Source organism: Choloepus didactylus, chromosome 1, assembly GCF_015220235.1.
Source record: "Choloepus didactylus isolate mChoDid1 chromosome 1, mChoDid1.pri, whole genome shotgun sequence".
In the NCBI taxonomy this organism is placed as follows: Eukaryota; Metazoa; Chordata; class Mammalia; order Pilosa; family Megalonychidae; genus Choloepus; species Choloepus didactylus.
The window spans coordinates 3,263,637-3,284,587 of record NC_051307.1 but is presented as its reverse complement, the minus strand read 5'-3'; the positions used below and the strand labels follow the sequence as shown (position 1 = coordinate 3,284,587).

At 43.3% G+C, this 20,951-nt stretch overlaps 1 protein-coding gene across 3 annotated transcripts in view; it reads right to left on the bottom strand.

Moving 5' to 3' along the window:
* Positions 1-20,951, bottom strand: part of LOC119529975 (heat shock transcription factor 2 binding protein) — a 152,450-nt gene that overhangs the window by 107,055 nt on the left and 24,444 nt on the right. For all 3 annotated transcript variants that reach the window (XM_037830925.1, XM_037830915.1, XM_037830936.1), the window contains exon 4: positions 12,452-12,555. In XM_037830925.1, coding sequence (XP_037686853.1) covers positions 12,452-12,555 — 104 coding nt within the window. The remainder of the gene's footprint in view (positions 1-12,451; positions 12,556-20,951) is intronic.

The window sequence follows — 20,951 nt, the reverse complement described above, 5'->3', positions numbered from 1 at the left end:
ACTGGTATCCAGAATATATAAAGGACTCTTACAACTCAATAAGACAAATACCCCAATTAAAAATAGCGAAAAAATTTGAATAGACATTTAACCAAAGAAAACATATAAATGAATAATAAGCACAAGAAAGAATGTTCAACATAAGCAGTCATCAGGGAAATGCAAATCAAAAACCACAGTAAGACACCACATCACTCTCACTAAACCAAAAGACTGACAATACCAAGCGCTGAAGAAAACCCGGAGAAACCGGGACCCTCATACCTTGCTGGTGGGAATGCAGAAGAGAACAGTCAACTTTGGAAAATAATTTGGCAGTTTCTTAGAAAGTTAACCACACACTCACCATACAACCCAGCACTTGACTCCTAGGTATCTCCCCAAGAAAAATGCAAGTATGTCCATACAGAGACTTGTACAGAAATGTACACAGAGTGTTATTCTTAAAAGCCAAAAACTGGAAACAATCTAAATGTCCACCAACTGATGAATGGAATAGAAAGGAATTCCAATGAACTATCATTCAGAAAGAAAAGTGAACTGATTACGTGTGCTGTAATATAGATGAACTTCCAAAACATTACAAAAGACTATATATTGTTTGATTCCATTTACATGAAATACCCAAAAACAGCAACTCTATCAAGACAGAAAATAGACCAGTAGTCATCTTGGGCTGGTTTGAGAGTAGGGACTGACTAAAAAAAATATATGAGAGAACTTCTTGAGGTGTTGGACATGCTCTAAAATTTGACTGAAAAAAATCCAGCACTCATTCATGATTTTTAAAAAACTCTCAGGAAACTAAGAATAGAGGGGAACTTCCTTAACTTGATAAAGAGTATCTTTAAAAAAACCTACAGCTAACATTATACTTAATGGTGACAGACTGAATACTTTTCCCTGAGACTGGGAACAAAGCAAGGAGGGCTGCTCGCACCAGTCATATCCAACAGCCAAAGCACAGAAGCAAGAAAAAGAATAAAAGGTATGCAGATTAGAAGGAAGAAATATAACCGGCCCCTATGTGCACATGACATGATTGTCTATGTAGAAAATTCCAAAGAATCTACCAAAGAAAGTCTTAGAACTAGTAAGCAAGCTCAGCAAGGTCACAGGATACAAGATAAACACACAAAAAAACTTGCATTTCTAATTCCATTTACATTTGCTCCAAAGAAAATCAAACACTTAAGTGGAAATTTAACACAACATGTACAGGATCTGCATGCTGAAAATTACAAATTGTTGATGAAAGAAATTAAAGAAGACCTAGCCAAATCGAGAGACATACTGTTTATGGATGGAAAGACTCAACAAATTAAAGATGTCAATTCTCCCCCAAATTGAAAAGCATGTTTAAGGCAATTCCTATCAAAATCCAAAAAAGGTTTTTGTAGACATATACAGGCTCATTCTAAAATTTATACAGAAGAGCAAAGAACCTAGAATAAATTAAACAAGAAGAATCACTTCACCCAAGATTTACTATCTAGATAGTGTAGTATTGGCAGAGAATCAAACCAATGGAATAGAGAACCCAGAACAGACCCAGACAAATGTGCCCAACAGACTTTTGACAAAGATGCAAAAGCAATTCAACGGAAGGACAGCCTTTCAACAAATGGTGCTGGAGCAACTGGACAACTACCCGGGCCAAAAAAAAAAAAGTGAGCTTCAATCTAAGTCTCAAACCTTACACAAAAATTAATTCAAAACAGATCACGGACTTAAATGTAAACTATAAAACTTTTAGGAAAAAAAACACAGGAGAAATTCTTCAGGACCAATAGATAGATGAAAAGTTCTTAGATATGACACCAAAAGCATTGGCCTTAAAAGGAAAAATTGATCAAAACTTCTGCTGTGTGGGAAAGACCTTATTAAGAAGATGAAAAGACAAGCTACAGACTGGGAGAAAAGATTTACAAACCATACATCCATCAAAGGACTTGTATCCAGAATACATCAAGATGTCTAAAAACTCAACAGTAAAATAAAACAACCCAATTAGAAAATGGGAAGAAAACATAAGCAGACATATTTCATGAAAGAGGATAGAGAGATGGCAAATAAGCACGTGAAAAGATGCTTAGCATCATTGGCCATTAGGGAAGTGCAAAGAAAAGCCAGAACAAGAAATCACCACACACCTAACACAATGGCTGCACTAGTGCCAAACACCAAACAACAGTGGGATGTGAGAGGCCTGGAACACGCGTGTACTGCTGGGGGATGTCAAATGGTACAGCCACTCGGGAGAACAGTTTGGTCATTCCTTATAAAACTAAACATACTGTTCTAGTTTGCTAATGCTGCTAAAATGCAAAACACCAGAGATGGATTGGCTTTTATAAAAGGGGGTTTATCTGGTTACACAGTTACAGTCTTAAGGCCATAAAGTGTCCAAGGTAACACATCAGCAATCGGGTACCTTCACTGGAGGATGGCCAATAGTGTCCGGAAAACCTCTGTTAGGTGGGAAGGCATGTGGCTGGCGTCTGCTCCAAAGTTCTGGTTTCAAAATGGCTTTCTCCCAGAACATTCCTCTCTAGGCTGCAGTTCCTCAAAAACGTCACTCTTAGTTGCACTTGGGGTAGTTGTCCTCTCTTAGCTTCTCTGGAGCAAGAGTTTGCTTTCAATAGCCGTCTTCAAACTGTCTCTCATCTGCACCTCCTGTGCTTTCTTCAAAGTGTCCCTCTTGGCTGTAGGTCCTCTTCAAAACATCACTCACAGCTGCACTGATTTCCTTCTGTTTGTCAGCTCATTTATATGGCTCCACTGATCAAGGCCCACCCAATGGGCAGGCCAACACTCCATGGAAATTACCCAATTAAGAGTCATCACCCACAGTTGGGTGGGGCACATCTCCACAGAAACGCTCAATCTAATCAACACTGATAACATCTGCCCACGCAAGATTACATCAAAGATAATGGCATTTGGGGAACATAATACATTCAAACTGGCACACATACCATACAACCTAGTAATTGCACTCTTGGGCATTTATCCCAAAGAAATCAAAACTTACACTCACACAAAAACCTGTACATGAATGCTCATAATATCCCCCAGTGGGAAACCACCCAAATGTCCTTTGGTGGGTGAATGGTAAAAGAAAACAAGGTCCATCCAGACCATGGAACACTATGTGGCAATAAAAAGAAACAAACTATTATTTTATGCAACAATTTGTATGGGTCTAACTGAAAAAAGGCAAATCTCAGAAGGCTGTAAACTGTACGATTACACTTACCTGACATTCTTGAAATAACAGTTACAGAGACGGAGAACAAATTAGTGGTTGCCAGGGGAGAGGTGGCTGGGCAGGAGCAGCACGAGGGTGACGTGTGGTGATGGAACAGTCCCATCTTGACCATGGTGGTGGTTATAAGAAAAATCACAGGGTAGTATGTATGTACACAAGTGAGTGCGTGCAAGACTAGTGAAAGACAAATGATGTAACCGAGAAGTTAGGATTTAACAAAAGCTTGTATTACTGAATCATTTTATAGATATTTCTTTTTACCTTCTTGTGTATTAGAATAGCTAGAAGGAAATACCTGAAATTACCGAACTGTAACCCAGCTGCTTTGATCTTTCATAATGACTGTATAAATGTATACCCTTAATCTTGTGATTGTAAAAACCTTGTGACTGACCTTTGCTTTTACTCCTTAATCTGGTTTTTCAACTTTATAGAATCTCATGATCACTAAAGACAGGCCCTAATGTTCATTAATGAAAGGCCTTGAACTAATTGTGGAAGTGGGTAGTTTCCATGCCCTGAGCAGCCATCTTTGTAGTGGGCTGGGAGACACCCCTTCACAGCGCTGTGGCCAAGAACTTCCTTGAGGGAATTCAGGATTTGGCTGGCTTGTGATGGTGCACATTCCTTCTCAGTGGAAGCATGGGGAGTTCAAGCCTAGAGGCAGGGGAGCTGCATGGAAGTGCCAGGAGCCCTCCCCCCATCCCAGGGACTTGTGGGCCCACAGCAGAGAGGGACAGTGGGGAATATGAGCTGAAGGATTAGATGAGTGCTACAGCCCTAGGGTATTCCAGGCACAGCCCCAGGAAGGCTGGGAGCTCTGGGTCTTAAAGCCATCTTCCTTGCCTAACTACACAGGGCATGCCCGCCACCCACAGGGCAGGCAGTCCCAATCGCACATGGAAAATTGGTGCACTGACTCGACCTCCACAACGTTTGGACCACCACTCGCTGCACAGATGAAGTTGGGGAGAACTGGCTTGAAGGTAAGAGGTGGCTCTGGAGTGCCATCTGCTGGTAGGTCAGGGAAAGTACACTCCACCAAGCTGTAGCTCTGTCAAACTATAGATAATTGTTTAAATAATTATCCTAAAAAACCCTAGCAAGATAAACAAATGCCAAAAGACCAAAAATTATAAAGCACATGAAGAAACCAGAAGATATGATGACCCAAACACCCAAATTAAAAACCCAGAGGAGACCCAGAACTTGGAACAATTAATCAAATAAGTAATCACAAACAACAAGATCATGGCTCAGGATATAAAGGACATGAAGAAGACCCTAGAAGAGCATAAAGAAGAATTTGCAAGAGTAAAACAAAATAGCAGATCTTATGGAAATAAAAAATACTATTGATCACATTAAAAAGGTTCTTGAGGCTCGTAACACTAGACTTGGAGAAATACAGGAATGAATAAGTGAACTCGAAGACACTGTCTTGGAAAGTGAAAGCACAAAAGAACAAATGGTGAAAAAAACTTGAAAAATTTGAAACAGATCTCAGGAAAATGATGGACAACATGAAGCACACAAATATAAGAATCACTGGTGTTCCAGAAGGGGAAGAGAAGGGTAAAGGACTAGGAAGAGTGTTTCAAGGCACAGTTGGGGAAAACTTCCCAGCCCTGCTAAATAACTTAGATATGCAAATCAAAAATGCCCAACGAACTCCAAACAGAATAAATCCAAATAAACCCACTCTGAGACATATTCTGATCACATTGTCAAATGCTGATGAGAAGGAGCAAGTTCTGAGAGCAGCAAGAGAAAAGCAATTCACCACATACAAGGAAAACCACGTAAGACTAAGTTGTGACTACTCAGTGGGCACTATGGAGGTGAGAAGGCAGTGGTATGACATATTTAAAATTCTGGAAGAGAAATATTGCCAGCCAAGAATTCTTTATTTAGCAAAGCTCTCCTTCAAAATTGAGGGAGAACTTAAAATTTTCACAAACAAATGCTGAGAGAATTTGCTAACAAGAGACCTGCCCTACAAGAGATACTAAAGGGAGCTCTATCAGATGAGAAAAAAAGAGAGGGAGGTCTGGAGAAAGGCACAGAAATGAAGAGCTTTAGTAAGTACACTTCAAAGGAAATAAAGGGGGGCGGGGTGTGATATACACCTGACAAATAAAAACCTAAGAATAAGATGGCTGACTCAAGAACTGCCTTCACAGTAATAACACTGAATGTGAATGGATTAAACTCCCCAATTAAAAGATATAGATTGGCAGAATAGATTTAAAAATATGAACCATCAATATGTTGCTTACAAGAGAATTATCTTAGACCCAGAGATGCAAAAAAAGTGAAAGTGAAAGGATGGGGGGAAAAAAAATTCCATGCAAGCTACAGCCAAAAGAAACCAGGGGTAGCAATATTAATTTCAGATAAAATGGATCTTAAATGCAAGAATGTCATAAGAAACAAAGGACATTATATACTAATAAAAGGGACAACTCACCAAGAAGAAATAACAATCATAAATGTCTATGCACTCAATCAAGGTGCTCCAAAATACATGAGACAAACATTGGAAAAACAGAAAGAAGCAATAGATGCTTCCACAATAATTCTGGGAGACTTCAATACACCACTTTCTCCTATAGATAGATCAACCACACAGAGGACCTATAAGGAAAGTGAGAACCTAAACAATTTGATAAATGAATTGGACTTAACAGACATTTATAGAACATTACATCCCTAATCATCAGGATATATGTTCTTCTCTAGTGCTCTTGGAACTTTCTCCAGGATAGATCATATGCTGGGGCATAAAACAAAAGCCTCAATAAATTTTAAAAGACTGAAATTATTCAAAGCACATTCTCTGATCACAGTGGAATACAACTAAAAGTCAATAACCATCAAAGATCTAAAACATTCACAAATACCTGGAGATTAAACAACACACTTCTAAACAATAAGTGGGTCAAGGAAGAAACTGAAAGAGAAATTGCTAAATATCTAGAGATGAATGAAATCAAGAACACAACATATCAAAACTTATGAGATGCAGTGAAGGCAGTAATGAGGAGGAAATTTATAGCTCTAAATGCATACATTAAAAAGGAAGAAAGAGCTAAAATCAAAGAACTAATGGAACAACTGAAGAACCTAGAAATTGAACAGAAAACTAATCCTAAACCCAGCAGAAAAAATAACAAGGATTAAAGCAGGAATAAATGACATAGAGAAAAAAAAACAATAGAGAATAAATAACACCAAAAGTTAGTTCTTTGAGAAGATCAACAAGACTGCCAAGCCCCTAGCTAGACTGACAAAATCAAAAAGAGAGAAGACCCATATAAACAAAATAATGAATGAGAGAGGCGACATTACTGCGGATCCTGAAGAAATTTAAAAAATTATAAGAGGATACTATGAACAACTGTATGCCAACAAACTGGATAATGTAGAGGAAATGGACAATTTCCTGGAAACATATGAACAACCTAGACTGACCAGAGAAGAAATGGAAGACTTCAACCAACCAACCACAAGCAAAGAGATCCAATCAGTCATCAAAAAGCTTCCCACAAATAAATGCCCAGGGCCAGATGGCTTCACAGGGGAATTCTACCAAACTTTCCAAAAAGAACTGACACCAATCTTACTTAAACTCTTTCAAAACATCAAAGAAAATGTAACACTACCTAACTCATTTTATGAAGCTAACATCAATCTAATACCAAAACCAGGCAAAGATGCTACAAAAAAGGAAAACTACAGGCCAATCTCCCTAATGAATATAGATGCAAAAATCCTCAACAAAATACTTGCAAATCGAATCCAAAGACACATTAAAAAAATCATACACCATGACCAAGTGGGGTTCATTCCAGGCATGCAAGGATGATTCAACATAAGAAAATCAATGTATTACAACACTTTAACAAATCAAAAGGGAAAAATCAAATGATCATCTCAATAGATGCTGAAAACAAAATCCAGCATCCTTTTTTGGTAAAAACACTTCAAAAGGTAGGAACTGAAGGAATATGCCTCAATATGATAAAGAGCACATATGAAAAACCCACAGCCAGCATAGTACTCAATGGAGAGAGACTGAAAGCCTTCCCTCTAAGATCAGGAACAAGACAAGGATGCCCGCTGTCACCACTGTTATTCAACATTGTGCTAGAAGTGCTAGCCAGGGCAATCTGGCAAGACAAAGAAATAAAAGGCATCCAAATTGGAAAGGAAGAAGTAAAACTGTCATTATTTGCAGACAATATGATCTTACATCTGGAAAACCCTGAGAAGTCTACGATACAGCTACTTGAACTGATAAACAAATTTAGCAAAGTAGCAGGATACAAGATTGATGCACATAAGTGAATAATGTTCCTATACATTAGAAATGACCGAAGTAAAGAGACACGCAAGAGAAAGATACCATTTTCAATAGCAATTAAAAAAATCAAGTACCTAGGAATAAACTTAACCAAAGATGTAAAAGATCTACATGTAGAAAACTACATAACTTTACTAAAAGAAATAGAAAGGGACCTAAAAAGATGGAAAAATATTCTTTGTTCATGGATAGGAAGGCTAAATGTCATTAAGATGTCAATTCTACCCAAACTCATCTGCAGTCCCTATCAAAATTCCAACAACCTATTTTGTCAACTTGGAAAAGCTAGTTATCAAATTTATCTGGAAGGGGAAGATGCCTCAAATTGCTAAAAATATTCTAAAAAAGAAAAATGAAGCAGGAGGACTTACACTCCCTGACATTGAAGCTTATTATAAAGCCACAGTAGTCAAAACAGCATGGTACTGGCACAAAGATAGACATATTGATCAATGGAATCGAACTGAGAATTCAGAGATAGACCCCCATATCTACAATCGCCTGCTCTTTAATAAGGCTGCCAAAACCACTGAACTGGAACGTAACAGTCTTTTCAACAAATGGGGCTGGGAGAGTTGGATATCCATATCCAAAAGAATGAAAGAGGACCCGTACCTCACACCCTACACAAAAATTAACTCAAAATGGATTAAAGACCTCAACATAACAGACAGTACCATAAAACACCTAGAAGATAATATAGGGAAACATCTTCAGGACCTTGTATTAGGAGGTCACTTCCTAGACCTTACACCCAAAGCACAAGCAAGAATAGAAAAAATAGATAAATGGGAACTCCTGAAGCTTAAAAGCTTCTATACCTCAAAGGAATTTGTCAAAAAGGTGAAGAGGCAGCCAACTCAATGGGAAAAATATTTGGAAACCATGTATCTGACAAAAGACTGATATCTTGCATATACAAAGAAATCCTACAACTCAATGACAATAGCACAAACAGCCCAATTATAAAATGGGCAAAAGATATGAAAAGACGGTTCTCTGAAGAGGAAATACAAATGGCCAAGAAACACATGAAAAAATGTTCAGCTTCACTAGCTATTAGGGAGATGCAAGTCAAAACCACAATGAGATACCATCTCACACCAGTTAAAATGGCTGCTATTAAACAAACAGGAAACTACGAATGCTGGAGAGGATGTGGAGAAACTGGAACTCTTATTCATTGCTGGTCGGACTATATAATGGTACAGCCACTTTAGAGGACAGTTTGGCAGTTCCTCAGAAAACTAGATACCGAGTTACCCTATGATCCAGCAATCTCACTTCTTGGAATATACCCAGAAGATCTGAAAGCAGCGAACAGGTATTTGCACACTGATGTTAATAGTGGCCTTATTCACAATTGCCAAGAGACGGAAACAATCCAAATGTCTTCCAAAAGATGAGTGGATAAACAAAATGTGGTGTGTACACATGGTGGAATACTATGCAGCAGTAACAAGGAACGAGGTCATGCAACATATGACAACATGAATGAACCTTGAAGACATAATGCTGAACGAAATAAGCCAGGCACAAAAGGAGAGATATTGTATGTTACCACTAATGTGAACTCTGTGAAAAGTGTAAAACAAGTGAGTGTCTTAAAAAGCAGAATATAGGAAAGAACTGAAATTGTGGAACTGTAACCCCTAACAATTTTTGAAATTACCTATATGACTGCTTGTTGAGCTGCACATCAAGAGATGACACCTTTCTACACATATATTTTATAATAATGGAATTGGCTGAAGTTGTGGAACTATGACTCATGACATTCATTGAGATTTGCTCTCTAAGTACTTGTGAAATTGTAAATTGAATGTTATCACTGTTATGGATATATGTCAAAGTTCACAATAAAAAAAAAACTAAATTTAGGTGATGGTTGTATAATTATATGCATTTACTAAAAATTATCAAACTATACCCTTAGAACAAGTAACTTTTTGGTATGCAAAACATGCCTCAAGAAGGCTGTTTTTAAAAATAATCATACTTCCCTATTTAAAATGAATACTTACACATAACAAGGTATCATGCACAAAACTTTCAGCATTCCTTAAACATCTTTCTCATTTTAAATGAACTATATACTATCAGTTACTTTTTCTCTAAAAAGTTTCTAGAAATACAGTACTAATTTTCGCAACGCTTCTCTTATATTACCATAAAAGTAGCAACCCTTTACAAACCAACAAATTAAAAATATAGACAGCAAAACAATTGCCAGCCCACAGGCAAGCGAGTTCTGGCCTGTGAAAGGTGCGTGCTCTCAGAAAACCAGCCAAGGGCAGGGCAAAACCACAGGTAAGCAAGTAAAACCAGACGCCCACTGCTCAGACAACAGCTTAACTCTGCACAGGAAATTAGCATTTGGCTCCAGGGTTCTAGGCCAATATTAATTGATATTTGCAAATCAAATATCAAAGCTGGACAGCCACTGAAGCAGCAACTCAAGCCGAGACTTTGAGAAAAGCCAAATCTAAACAAAGTCACAGCACAGCCTTTCGAAAAGCAATTCGAAGGGCCTCCAATGGTTCTGTCCACACCATGGGAACTGGGATTTCCTTTTTCTCTCGAGTTCAAAGGTGGCATTGCCCAGACTCGCTCCTGGCCAGCTTCCTAACGCCATAAAGCAGACACCAGGTCCAAATGTCCACCGATCCCATCCAGTCACTGCTGAGGGAATATTTCCACCGAGGTCACAGACAAAGAAGCCGTCCCCGACCCTGGGCCCGCTCTCTGGGTACGGATGGTTGCTGATCACGCAAGGCTTCTGTGACTTTAATCCCTCCCTTGTTTTCTGTTGTCTTTACCCATAGTGAGTACTTGTTAGCAGTAATCTAATGTGGGGTCCTAGTCTCCGGACTCCCTCCTGGCTCCTCTATTCTCAAATGAGCCTCCGTGACCTGCCCGACCCATGTGGAGGCCATAGAACAGCCTGAAGCAAGGCAGGAGCCAGTCCATCACAGCCAGGAGAGGCAATGGCCTGGCCACAGCAAACTGGCAGAGGGTTCCCTCCAGATGAAGCTGGCACAACTACTGAGCAGGAAATGAACTGCAACTAGGAAGTATTTTAAGCTAACAGATCCCCACATTTTAACTGGGGTCAAAGTATCCAGGAAGTAACACCTCAGTGATTTGAAACTAATTTACTATGGCCCTTTCATTCTTTCATACTGGCATTTTATTGGAATGGATTACTTTTAAGCATTACATAAAATATCAGCAAAACTTACATTTTCCCCATACCCATCCATTTAGAAAAAATAGGAAATCTAAGATCCTGCTCGATTTAAGCTTCAACCTTACAAGGAAATCTCCACAATTTAAGGAAGGACAGGACCCATGGGTCGGCTTTTTAACATTTATTAAATTTCTTCCTGCCTGTTGGCCAACTGCTTTCAGATCATAGACTGTCTAAGCCCAGACTAATTAGCCAACTGCCATTTTGGTTTATCACAGTCCCAAGAGAATTTGAGAGAATCAAACTTGCAAGGTGAGGTAGGTGACATGGCGCTCAACCTAACGCAGCTCTAAGAATCCAACTCTTTCCCTAACCTCTCCTACTTGGCCAACAGCAAAGTCTGTACCAAAGCCACCACTTTCGGAAAACCTCCACTGCGGCCACAGATACTCGGAACTCTTTTCCCTGAGGAGGCAGAAGGAAACCACGCTCAGAGCTCCAGCAGCCCAGCCGTGGAGCCACTCACTGGGCCTCAGGTCAGCACTGCCTGCTGGGGGTGGGGATCTGTGCTGGAGAAGCAGGGGCTGCCTGGTCTGCTGCATGATAACTGCATGGTCGGCTGCGTGGCCCATTCCTAGCACACAGCACACATCAACACAAGCCAGCTGCTGCTGCTTGCAGGAGCACTGCTTCACTATTCAAAAATAAAAATACATCCAAGCCCCAAATTTTACCCAAAGTGGCAGTATAGTTCTAGTTTTACATGAGGAAACCATTTGTGCCATACAAAAAGTAAAAATTGATGCATCCTTTTTAAGAAATATCATTATGTATAGTCTCCCCTAATATTAAAATATAATTGGTTATTTCAAAGATATCAGTAAGTAATCCCCCAAATTACTTATAAATGTTTCTGATTTAACCTATCTCCAATTACAAGTCATTATTTGCCCTATATGTTTTTTTCTTCAGTATTAATAGATTATGAATCTTTATGTCGCCATGGTCTTTTAAACATAAAAATTAACAGTAAGTGACTATTAAAAGCACCAAGTGAATAATCTCCACACTGAATGGTTATAAAATCCAACAGTTCAATATTGTCCAACTCCTTCAAGAATACATTTAAAAATACAATCTCTTCTGGCAAAGGACTAGAAATATTAAGACTTACTGCTTATTAAAAATGAAAGACTTAAGTGAACATATCTCAATAAAACTGTATAAAAAAATGTGAACTCAGACAGAAGAAGGTGTACATAGAACAAATAGCCCTAAATACTTTGGTATATACTGTATTATAGCAAAAGCAATAATTAACATTCATAATGCTCCCAAATCATCAATATCTTTAATTTTGTTGTGTATTTTCTATTTAAGCAGAGATGCATGTAATACTTAACAAAATATTCCACACAATCTATATAAAAATAAAGAAGTTTCAGTGATTTCATTATGTGGAAAACTCACTTTTATGAAAAAATCATTTGCAACAAAAGATAAGCAAAATGTCACAACTCAAATTAAAAAAAAAAAAAAAAAAAAAAAGATTGAAAGTCAACAGCACTTTCTGGCCAGAGCCATTAACCTGGCATTCTCAGAGGTCTGTCCATAAGCACGCTACCTTCTTCTCTCTCATGCTATCTGCTTGCACAGTTTCCAGGCGAGCTTTAAAGTGTTCACAATCCATTCTCAGCTGCTCTAATTCTTGCTCTTTCTTTTCCAGATCTACAAGAAAGAGATATAAAAATACTCAAGAAATTTCCAATCACTACTCTCCTCAGCATACATTTTGCTTCATCTTCTCTTAATAAAACCTGGCTTGATTCCCAAGGGAGGACTGTTTGTATTTCTGATTTGCAACCAGTCCTTGAATAACCAATATTTTATAAGTCCTGGTTTTCCAGTTCTTACCAGGTTTTTGCCCATCACAGAAAGCACTTCTTTGTTGTTTTCTGTTTTGTATTTTTAAGGCCTCACTTTATCATCAGACTTGTAATCAAGGCTTTGGGCAAGTGTGTTATTTAAAGTACTAAGAAGTCTGCGTGTCTCATGGCACAGACTTGAACCTTCCCCATAAAAAGCAGAAGGCAGCTCAGCAGAGACAGAGCCAGTGCCGCTGATTCACAGTCTCCCCGGAGGGCAGGCTGACTCAGTGGCACAACTGCGGGAGGAGCTGGTGGGGGAGGGAAGCCACGCTGACCAAGAACACAAAATGCCAGGGGAAGGGGGGCTGTGGAACACATCCTCTCCACCGCATCTGGGAGCCGATGAGTCAATATCCAACAACACCAAAGGCATTCTGCTGACGACCATGATATCAAAAGTATCATCAATTCCAGATTAAAAATACTGCCAAGCTGCAGAAATGCTGGCATTCAAAAAAATCAGAGAAACACATAATTCAAAATTGTAAGGGCATTGTTCTCAAGGGCTGAGAAATCACCAGTTTCCACGCGAACACATCCCACGATTTGAGGGGAACACATGCTGAGAGCTAACGGGAGAACATCTCTGACTGTAACAGCATGCGTGACGACAGTGGTTCTCAAATGTGAGCACGAAGAATCACCTGGAACGTGTCAAGTCACACTACTGGCCCCACCCAGGGTTCTGGACTCGGTGGGTGGGGAGGCGGGCCTGCAAACGTGCATCCCTAACACGTTCCCAGGTGACGCTAACGCTGCGGGTCTGGGACCCCCACCCTGAGGATGGCTGCTTGAGGACCACCGCCTGGTCTCTCGTCACACACAGAATGAAACGAGCACACAGCACGCAATCGGCAACAGCCACCGACAGAAGGCGGCCACAGGCCTGTGAAGGGTGGGGCGCGGAGGGTGGTGGCAGCCGCGGAAGGTGTGAGGGAGCCGCCAGGAGCAGACACCTGGGAACCTGAACTGTGCACTGCCCCAGGGGAGAGGCTGTAGAACAACAGACCTGGGGACCACCCGCGGCCACAGGGCATCCCAAGGCTCTGGGGAGAAACAAAGGTAGTCTCTGTTTCCTAGAGATCCTTCACCCCAGAAGGAAGATTAGAGCCCAAGATTAAACATTCAGACTACTCAGGGATTATGAATTTGGCTGGCAAAACGTCTCTTAAAATGTGTCCCTTAGAAACCAGGGTGAATAGCTTTTCTTAAATCAAGAGGTTTTTTTTTTCTTTGTCCTTTTAAGACGTATTATGCCACAATATGACTTACCAGAAATCTTTATTTGTCCCTCTAATCCTGGCCATCCAAGAAATCAACTATCACTCAAGTGCTAGCCTTTGAAAAACTACATGGGTCCCTTCTTGTAACAGTGTTTAAAGAAAATATGTATTACTTATGTGCAAACATAATTATGGATGAAATACATACTGCATGTGATCATAGACAAAAATGAAGGAACTAGGATAAAATTATTGGTGGTTTATAATTTTCCTTGCCATTAACTCTTAAATTTTTCCATACTATTTTTAAACTACAGGATGCTTAAGCACTTTAAAGAGGATAGGAAATTACATCTCTATAAGCATATCAACCTGCAGGAACTCATTTTGCCCACCCAAGACTCCCCAAGTGCCCTTTTTCATGATAATTTCATAAGCCCTGGCTCTCCTGAGCAGGCTACCACAAGGAAGCGACAGGGTAGCCATCCCCCACTCACTGACCACGGCAGGGCCTGGGAAGGCAGCCCTGAGACTGCACCCCCACCCCAGCCTCCGCCAACGCCTCCCCGCTGTGCGCGGCCGCTGCCCTGTGGCCAGAGGGGCGCACTGCAGCCTGCTGACCAAGCCCACCGCACCAGGGTCCTGTGGCCACCTGGGCCGGGGCTGCAGCCGGCACCTGCCTTGTTTATGGAGACAACATGGCTCAGGGCGGGTGCTACTCAATCCCGTCCCACGAATGAATTCCATTCCTCTGCAGCCATCCCTCCTCAGACCAGCTGATCCTGGACGGCTGCTCTGGTTACCTTTACCTCTCACTCTTCTCTAGTACATTCTTTGTAATTTTAAAAACCAGGGACAGAAAGAACATGGACAGTGAATGATACATTACATGTGGTCAGGACATCATCTCCCTAGCCTTGACACTGAGAGGGCAGGGGCTGGCGCCAGCCAAGCTCCATTTCAAGAGCCAACCTTCAGCCTTCCCAGGTGGGCACGGTCTCAACCTAAGCGAGCCAGGCGAGCGGGGGGCAAGGCCTACAACCACAGACCACGGCAACGTCCTCGAGCATGACAGTCTCTCGCAGACAGGGTGGAGAGCTGCACGTGCAAAGCAGGGCTCCTAGCACGTGCCCAGGAACCAAGGCAGCCAAGAGGAACCCATTTCTCCCACCGTCTTTATCACCTGACATGCTGACAGCAAATCAACTGTTTCACAGTGACATGAAAATGTTTCTTGTTTTGATCAAACATACTAAGGAAAGTCTCATCCCAAATAAGGTTTGATAGCAATTAACTTCTACTTTCTTGTCACCTTCTAATCAGTTGGGGGAAAGATTTACAATAAACTATGAACAGATTCCACCTGTCCTTTGAACTGAGGTTTGGGTGGTGCTCCAGTGACGTCCTAGTGTCAGATCACAACTTCCTCCATGCGTCCAGCCCCACCACGTGGGGCCAGCAAGGCGGACACTCACAGTCCGTCGGCCACTCACTTTCCCCAGTGTCCAGGAGGATGCTAGATTCTTCCAGGTCCCCAGAAACTAACAGGGACGGGGGTGAGAGCCCTCAAATTGAAGCACACTCAGGTCCGTGCCCCTCCAAACTAGGGATTCAAATAAGGTGCACACTCTGAGAAACGCGGGCTCAAGAGAGCTGCGAATCCATCTCCAGGCACGCTCTGAGAGGAACACCCCACATGGGCAGAGCAGGCGACCCCGAGGCCAAGCAGGCGCAGTGCAACTCAACCACCCAAAACCACGGCTTCCTCCATTTGCCGGCACACCAGGGCCTCCCAGCTCTGCACTTGGCTCACAGCACCCCACCCCACCCAGGAAACGCCTCGGACCATCTCCGGTCAGAGCCCAATCCTCACTCTCCCTCATTCTCCCTCCCCCAAAGCCTTCTCTGGAATGTGATAGCCTCATCTGTGGCCCCTGAGATACGCGTCCCTCTAGGGCAGTACTGGGGCACAGTGTATCTCCCGACCACTGTGCTCCTGCAGGATCACTACCACCCCACACACACATCTGGATCCCTGCGAGTGCCGAGCACAGAGCTGCGAAGCCACAGGGTTGCATCACAGGCCCCACGCCAAGACGTGTGGATACCCTCCTGCCGGCAGTCCCGACTGCAATGCCATCACCCCCGCTGCCTTTCTTGGTCAAAGTCATGGGCATCAATTTGATTGTGACATCTGCTTCTCCTAGTGGCTCTGCTTTGGGGTGCAGGCTCCAGCCCTCAAGCTTTCCTGTAGCACCCAAGGACAAATGCAAGCCCCTCAAGCCTGAAGGGCTGCCAACAGAGCCAGCACAGGGAGCAGAAGCTGGCAGGCTTTAGTCTCTGACTACTGATCTAGACCATCTTCCTACACAGGAACAGAGGGCCCCACAGTGCCCAGCTCTCCTGTTTTTAACAGCTCAGAGGAGAACTCAACCAACCTCATCCCAAGGCTCTCCAATCTCAATGTTAGGAAAATGATACAGGCCCCATCCTCCACAAAGAACCCTCTTCCCAACACTCAAACCTACCGAGGAAAAAAAAAAATAGTGCCGCCCATATCTTTAAGGGAATATTTTGGATTTAAACATACTTTCCAACATGGTAAACCTCAATGATCCCCATGGTGCATTAGTCAGAGGTGTTCAAAAAAATATGTTGAAAAGTGAATGAAATGAGATTACAAGAGCCTAAATGCACTTGAAAACCTAGTGTCCATTCTAAGCCACCAAACAACACTTTGATTCGCTGTCAAAACTGTCAAACAACCCACAGGAGGGGAGGGGAGAGCTGGAACGGGAACACAGAAAGGGCATTTTCTCCTGCACTGGCAAACACTTGCTCTGAAACCCCCTTTTCTTTTTCTAAGGCAAAGGCCACCAGAGTAAAACCAGGAAAGATGGAGAACCCATATGACGAGGGGAGTGTGCTCTGCCTGGCACACCCGGGCAGCATTGGTGTTCCACTGCAGCACGGCACAGCCCCTGCTGCCAGCACCATCCAAGAACAGGACTAGATCTCCTCTCTCCTGTCATCCCCAGCCCCCGGCAGGCTTGACAGACACCAGGCAGCAGTGAAGTCTCCACTGGAAGACTGGAAAGTAACACCACTACAAAAAAAGTACTATCAGTCTTGTTCAAATTAATTGTTAAAATAGTCCACAAACCAAAGTAACAAGGAATTTTTTTTTCATTTATTGGCATACTAATATGACGGGGAGGTCAGGAGTGACACGTTTACTTAAATAATGTATATCTCCTTCCTCTCCCTCTTGACTACATCTCCACCTACTCCGTCCAGAAGCCCTTCTCCCCCATTCCCCATTGGCTGGGCAGCACCCAGGCACCCCTTCAGATCTGCTCTCCTTTCCTACTCCTCACATGCTGGGCAGCCCCCAGGTGCCCTTCAGATCTGCTCTCCTTTCTTGCTCCCCACAGACTGGGCAGCCCCCAGGCACCCCTTCAGATCTGCTCTCCTTTCCCACTCTCCATGGCTGGGCAGCCCCCAGGGGCCTGTCAGATCTTCTCTCCTTTCTTGCTCCCCACAGACTGGGCAGCCCCCAGGCACCCCTTCAGATCTGCTCTTCTTTCCCACTCTCCATGGCTGAGCAGCCCCCAGGGGCCTGTCAGATCTTCTCTCCTTTCTTGCTCCCCACAGACGGGGCAGCTCCCAGGCACCCCTTCAGATCTGCTCTCCTTTCCCACTCTCCATGGCTGGGCAGCCCCCAGGGGCCTGTCAGATCTGCTCTCCCCTCTGCTCCATGTCCCAGGTGGCTGATGTCTATGGTCTGCAGCCACTGACCCCCACTGCCCATGGCCTCCACCTGCCTCCCAACAGTGGCAGCCCCATAGGAAGTGGAGACAGGAGGAAACGAAGTTTGCCCACTGTACCATCCCTGCCAGGCCTCGCTAGGCACCAACGCTGCCCGTCTGCTGAGTCGCCAACCCCCCCTGCCCCCTTCTCCTCAGGCCCAGGAGGCCAAGGCGCCCCTCCCACACTCCTGCACGCTTTGGGAGATCATCTCCGGAAACTCTCCTTGTTGATCCACTCTGCTTCCTGCCAGGATACAGAATGGTATACTCTGAAACTACCTCATTTGAGCCGCAATAAGCTCTTAGGTCAAATTAAATACCTTCTTTTAGTGCTCACTCTTTTTTCTCACTCTTCATGACACTCTCCCTAGTTCCTATTCTGATGGCCAAAATTACTTCTCTGAGCTCTGAGACCCTCCCCCCTTCTCATTAATTCCAAACTCTCAAGAAATTAATTTCAAAGCACCCCACTGTGATGCAGAGGCTTTCAAACCGCCAATGGCCTGAGAGGGCCTCAGGGACTCTTCCCCGCCTGTGAGCATTTAATTAGCATTTCCATGGTACAAAGTAGTTTTTAAGCCTTTTATTTGGAAATAATTTCAAACTTGCAAACATGGCATAAAAATAGTATAAAGAATACATATATACCCTTTACCCAGACTTTACCACATTTGTTCGTTTGTTACACACAAACGTATATACACACGATGTATCTTTTTTCCTGATCCGTTAAGGGTATGTTACATATCCCAGCCCTTTACTCCTAAATAGTTCAGTAAATATTTCCCAAGAATAGGGATAATGTCTTGGACACCCACTATACAGATTTCAACCTCAGGAAAAATGAATATTGATACAACACTTTTATCTACCAGTAACATTCAAGTCTGTGAAGTGACCCAATGCTGTTCTCTATAGCATTTTTTCCTTCAAGTTCAGGACCAGCGTGAGTGCTAAATTTAGCTGTCATGTGTTCCGTGGCTTTCCTTAGCCTGGAGCACTTCCAGAGCCTGCCTTTTCTTCTGTGATACTGTAGCATATTTTTAACAATTTGAACACCAAAACTACAGGTGGAAGGACATCTGTTTCCAGTGATGAGGGGGAACAGATTGATCTTCCCAACAGTAGCCAGAAGGGCTGAATTAAAGAGAGTTTGACGGCTTCTGATCACTGCCCAGATGCCGGGGGCCCGAGATCCAGAGCTAAGGGAAACTGCCTGAGGTGACCCCAACGTTGCACCCCACTTTTCCCTGAGGCTCCTGCATATTCAAAAGCGGCAGGGCACACGGCAGCAGAGCTGAGCAGGGTGATCCATTATCTCCTGGGGCAGGGACTAGAAATAAAGTAGACAGCGTCCAGGCGGTGAGACCCCAGGGCACGGATCCGGGAGAAACGAGCTGACCTGACGTGGAGGCAGCTTCCCCTCCAGGCAGTGAGCAATTGGCCAGCAGCACTGAGAGACTGGGCAGGCAAGGAGAGGCTGGCTGGAAGCAGGCTGGGCTGCTTCAGCAGAGCCACAATCAGTCTCATGGTGCTGGGAGAAAAACTCTGGACATCAGAGCTGGCCAAGACGGGATGGCTCTGGTACACAACCCTGGCTTGCAGTGGAAGCCCCGAAGGACTGATCCCAGAGTAAGGACAAACTGGAAACCAACCAGCTGGAACCAAGACTACAAGCAGCCCTGAATCAGTTCAACCCTGACTGGGTTTTGGCAACCTACTCTGGCTCTATTCTAGCTGACATCAGCCAGAAAAATACCTCCTCTGTGGAAAAATAACATCATCCAAAGCCTCTACATGTTTTCACAAAAATTTTAAAAATCCATTATTCAATTACAAAAAAAAAAAAGCCACGAGACCTGCCAAGAGGAAAACAACAAAAAGAGGCCGCGGGTGATCCAGACATTGGATTTAGCAGACATAGACTTCAACATTACTGTGGTTAAAATATTCCAGAAAATACGTAACAAGAGAATTTCAACGGAGAACTAGGACTGATTTTAAAAACCAATACAGAGGGGGGCAGGGCAACATGGCAGATTGGTGAGGTATATGTTTTAGTTACTCCTCCAGGGCAGTAGGTAGAAAGCCAGGAACTGCGTGGACTGGACACCACAGAGCAATCTGACTTTGGGCATACTTCATACAACACTCATGAACACGTGGAACTGCTGAGATCAGCGAAATCTGTAAGTTTTTGTGGCCAGGGGACCCGCACCCCTCCCTGCCAGGCTCAGTCCCGTGGGAGGAGGGGCTGTCAGCTCCGGGAAGGAGAAGGGAGAACTGCAGTGGCAGCCCTTATCGGAAACTCATTCTACTGATCCAAACTCCAACCATAGACAGACTGAGACTAGACACCAGAGAATCTGAGAGCAGCCAGCCCAGCAGAGAGGAGACAGGCATAGAAAAAAACAGCAAGACAAACTCCAAAATAAAAGCAGAGGATTTTTGGAGTTCTGGTGAACATAGAAAGGGGAAGGGCAGAGCTCAGGTCCTGAGGCTCATATGCAAATCCTGAAGAAAAACCAATCTCTCTGCCCCCTGGACCTTTTCTTAATGGCCCTAATTGCTTTGTCTCTTAGCATTTCAATAACCCATTAGATCTGCCAGGAGGGCCCTTTTTTTTTTTTTATCTTTTTTTTCTTTTTCTAAAACAATTACTCTAAGAAGCCCAATATAGAAAGCCTCAAAGACTTGCAATTTGGGTAGATCAAGACAAGAGCAGAACTAAGAGAGCTCTGAGACAAAAGGCAATAATCCAGTGGCTGAGAAAACTGACTAAACACCACAACTTCCCAAGAAAAGGGGGGTGTCTGCTCAGCAGACTGGGAGCCTCCCTACACAGCCCTGCAGCCCAGAACCGCCCTGGGAGGACGGTACTCACCTGTGACATTGCACAGCCATCCCTCAACAGAGGACCAGGGGGTGCACGGCCTGGAAGAGGGACCCACTCACAAGTCTCAGGGGCCATACCAAGGACTTCTGGGTCAGTGGCAGAGACAAACTGTGGCAGGACTCAACTGAAGGATTAGACTATTGCAGCAGCGTTAAAGCTCCAGGACCACCAGGGAGATTTGATTGTTAGAGCCGCCCCCCCTCCCTGACCGCCCAGACACACGCCCCATATACAGGGCGGGCAACACCAACTACACACGCAAGCTTGG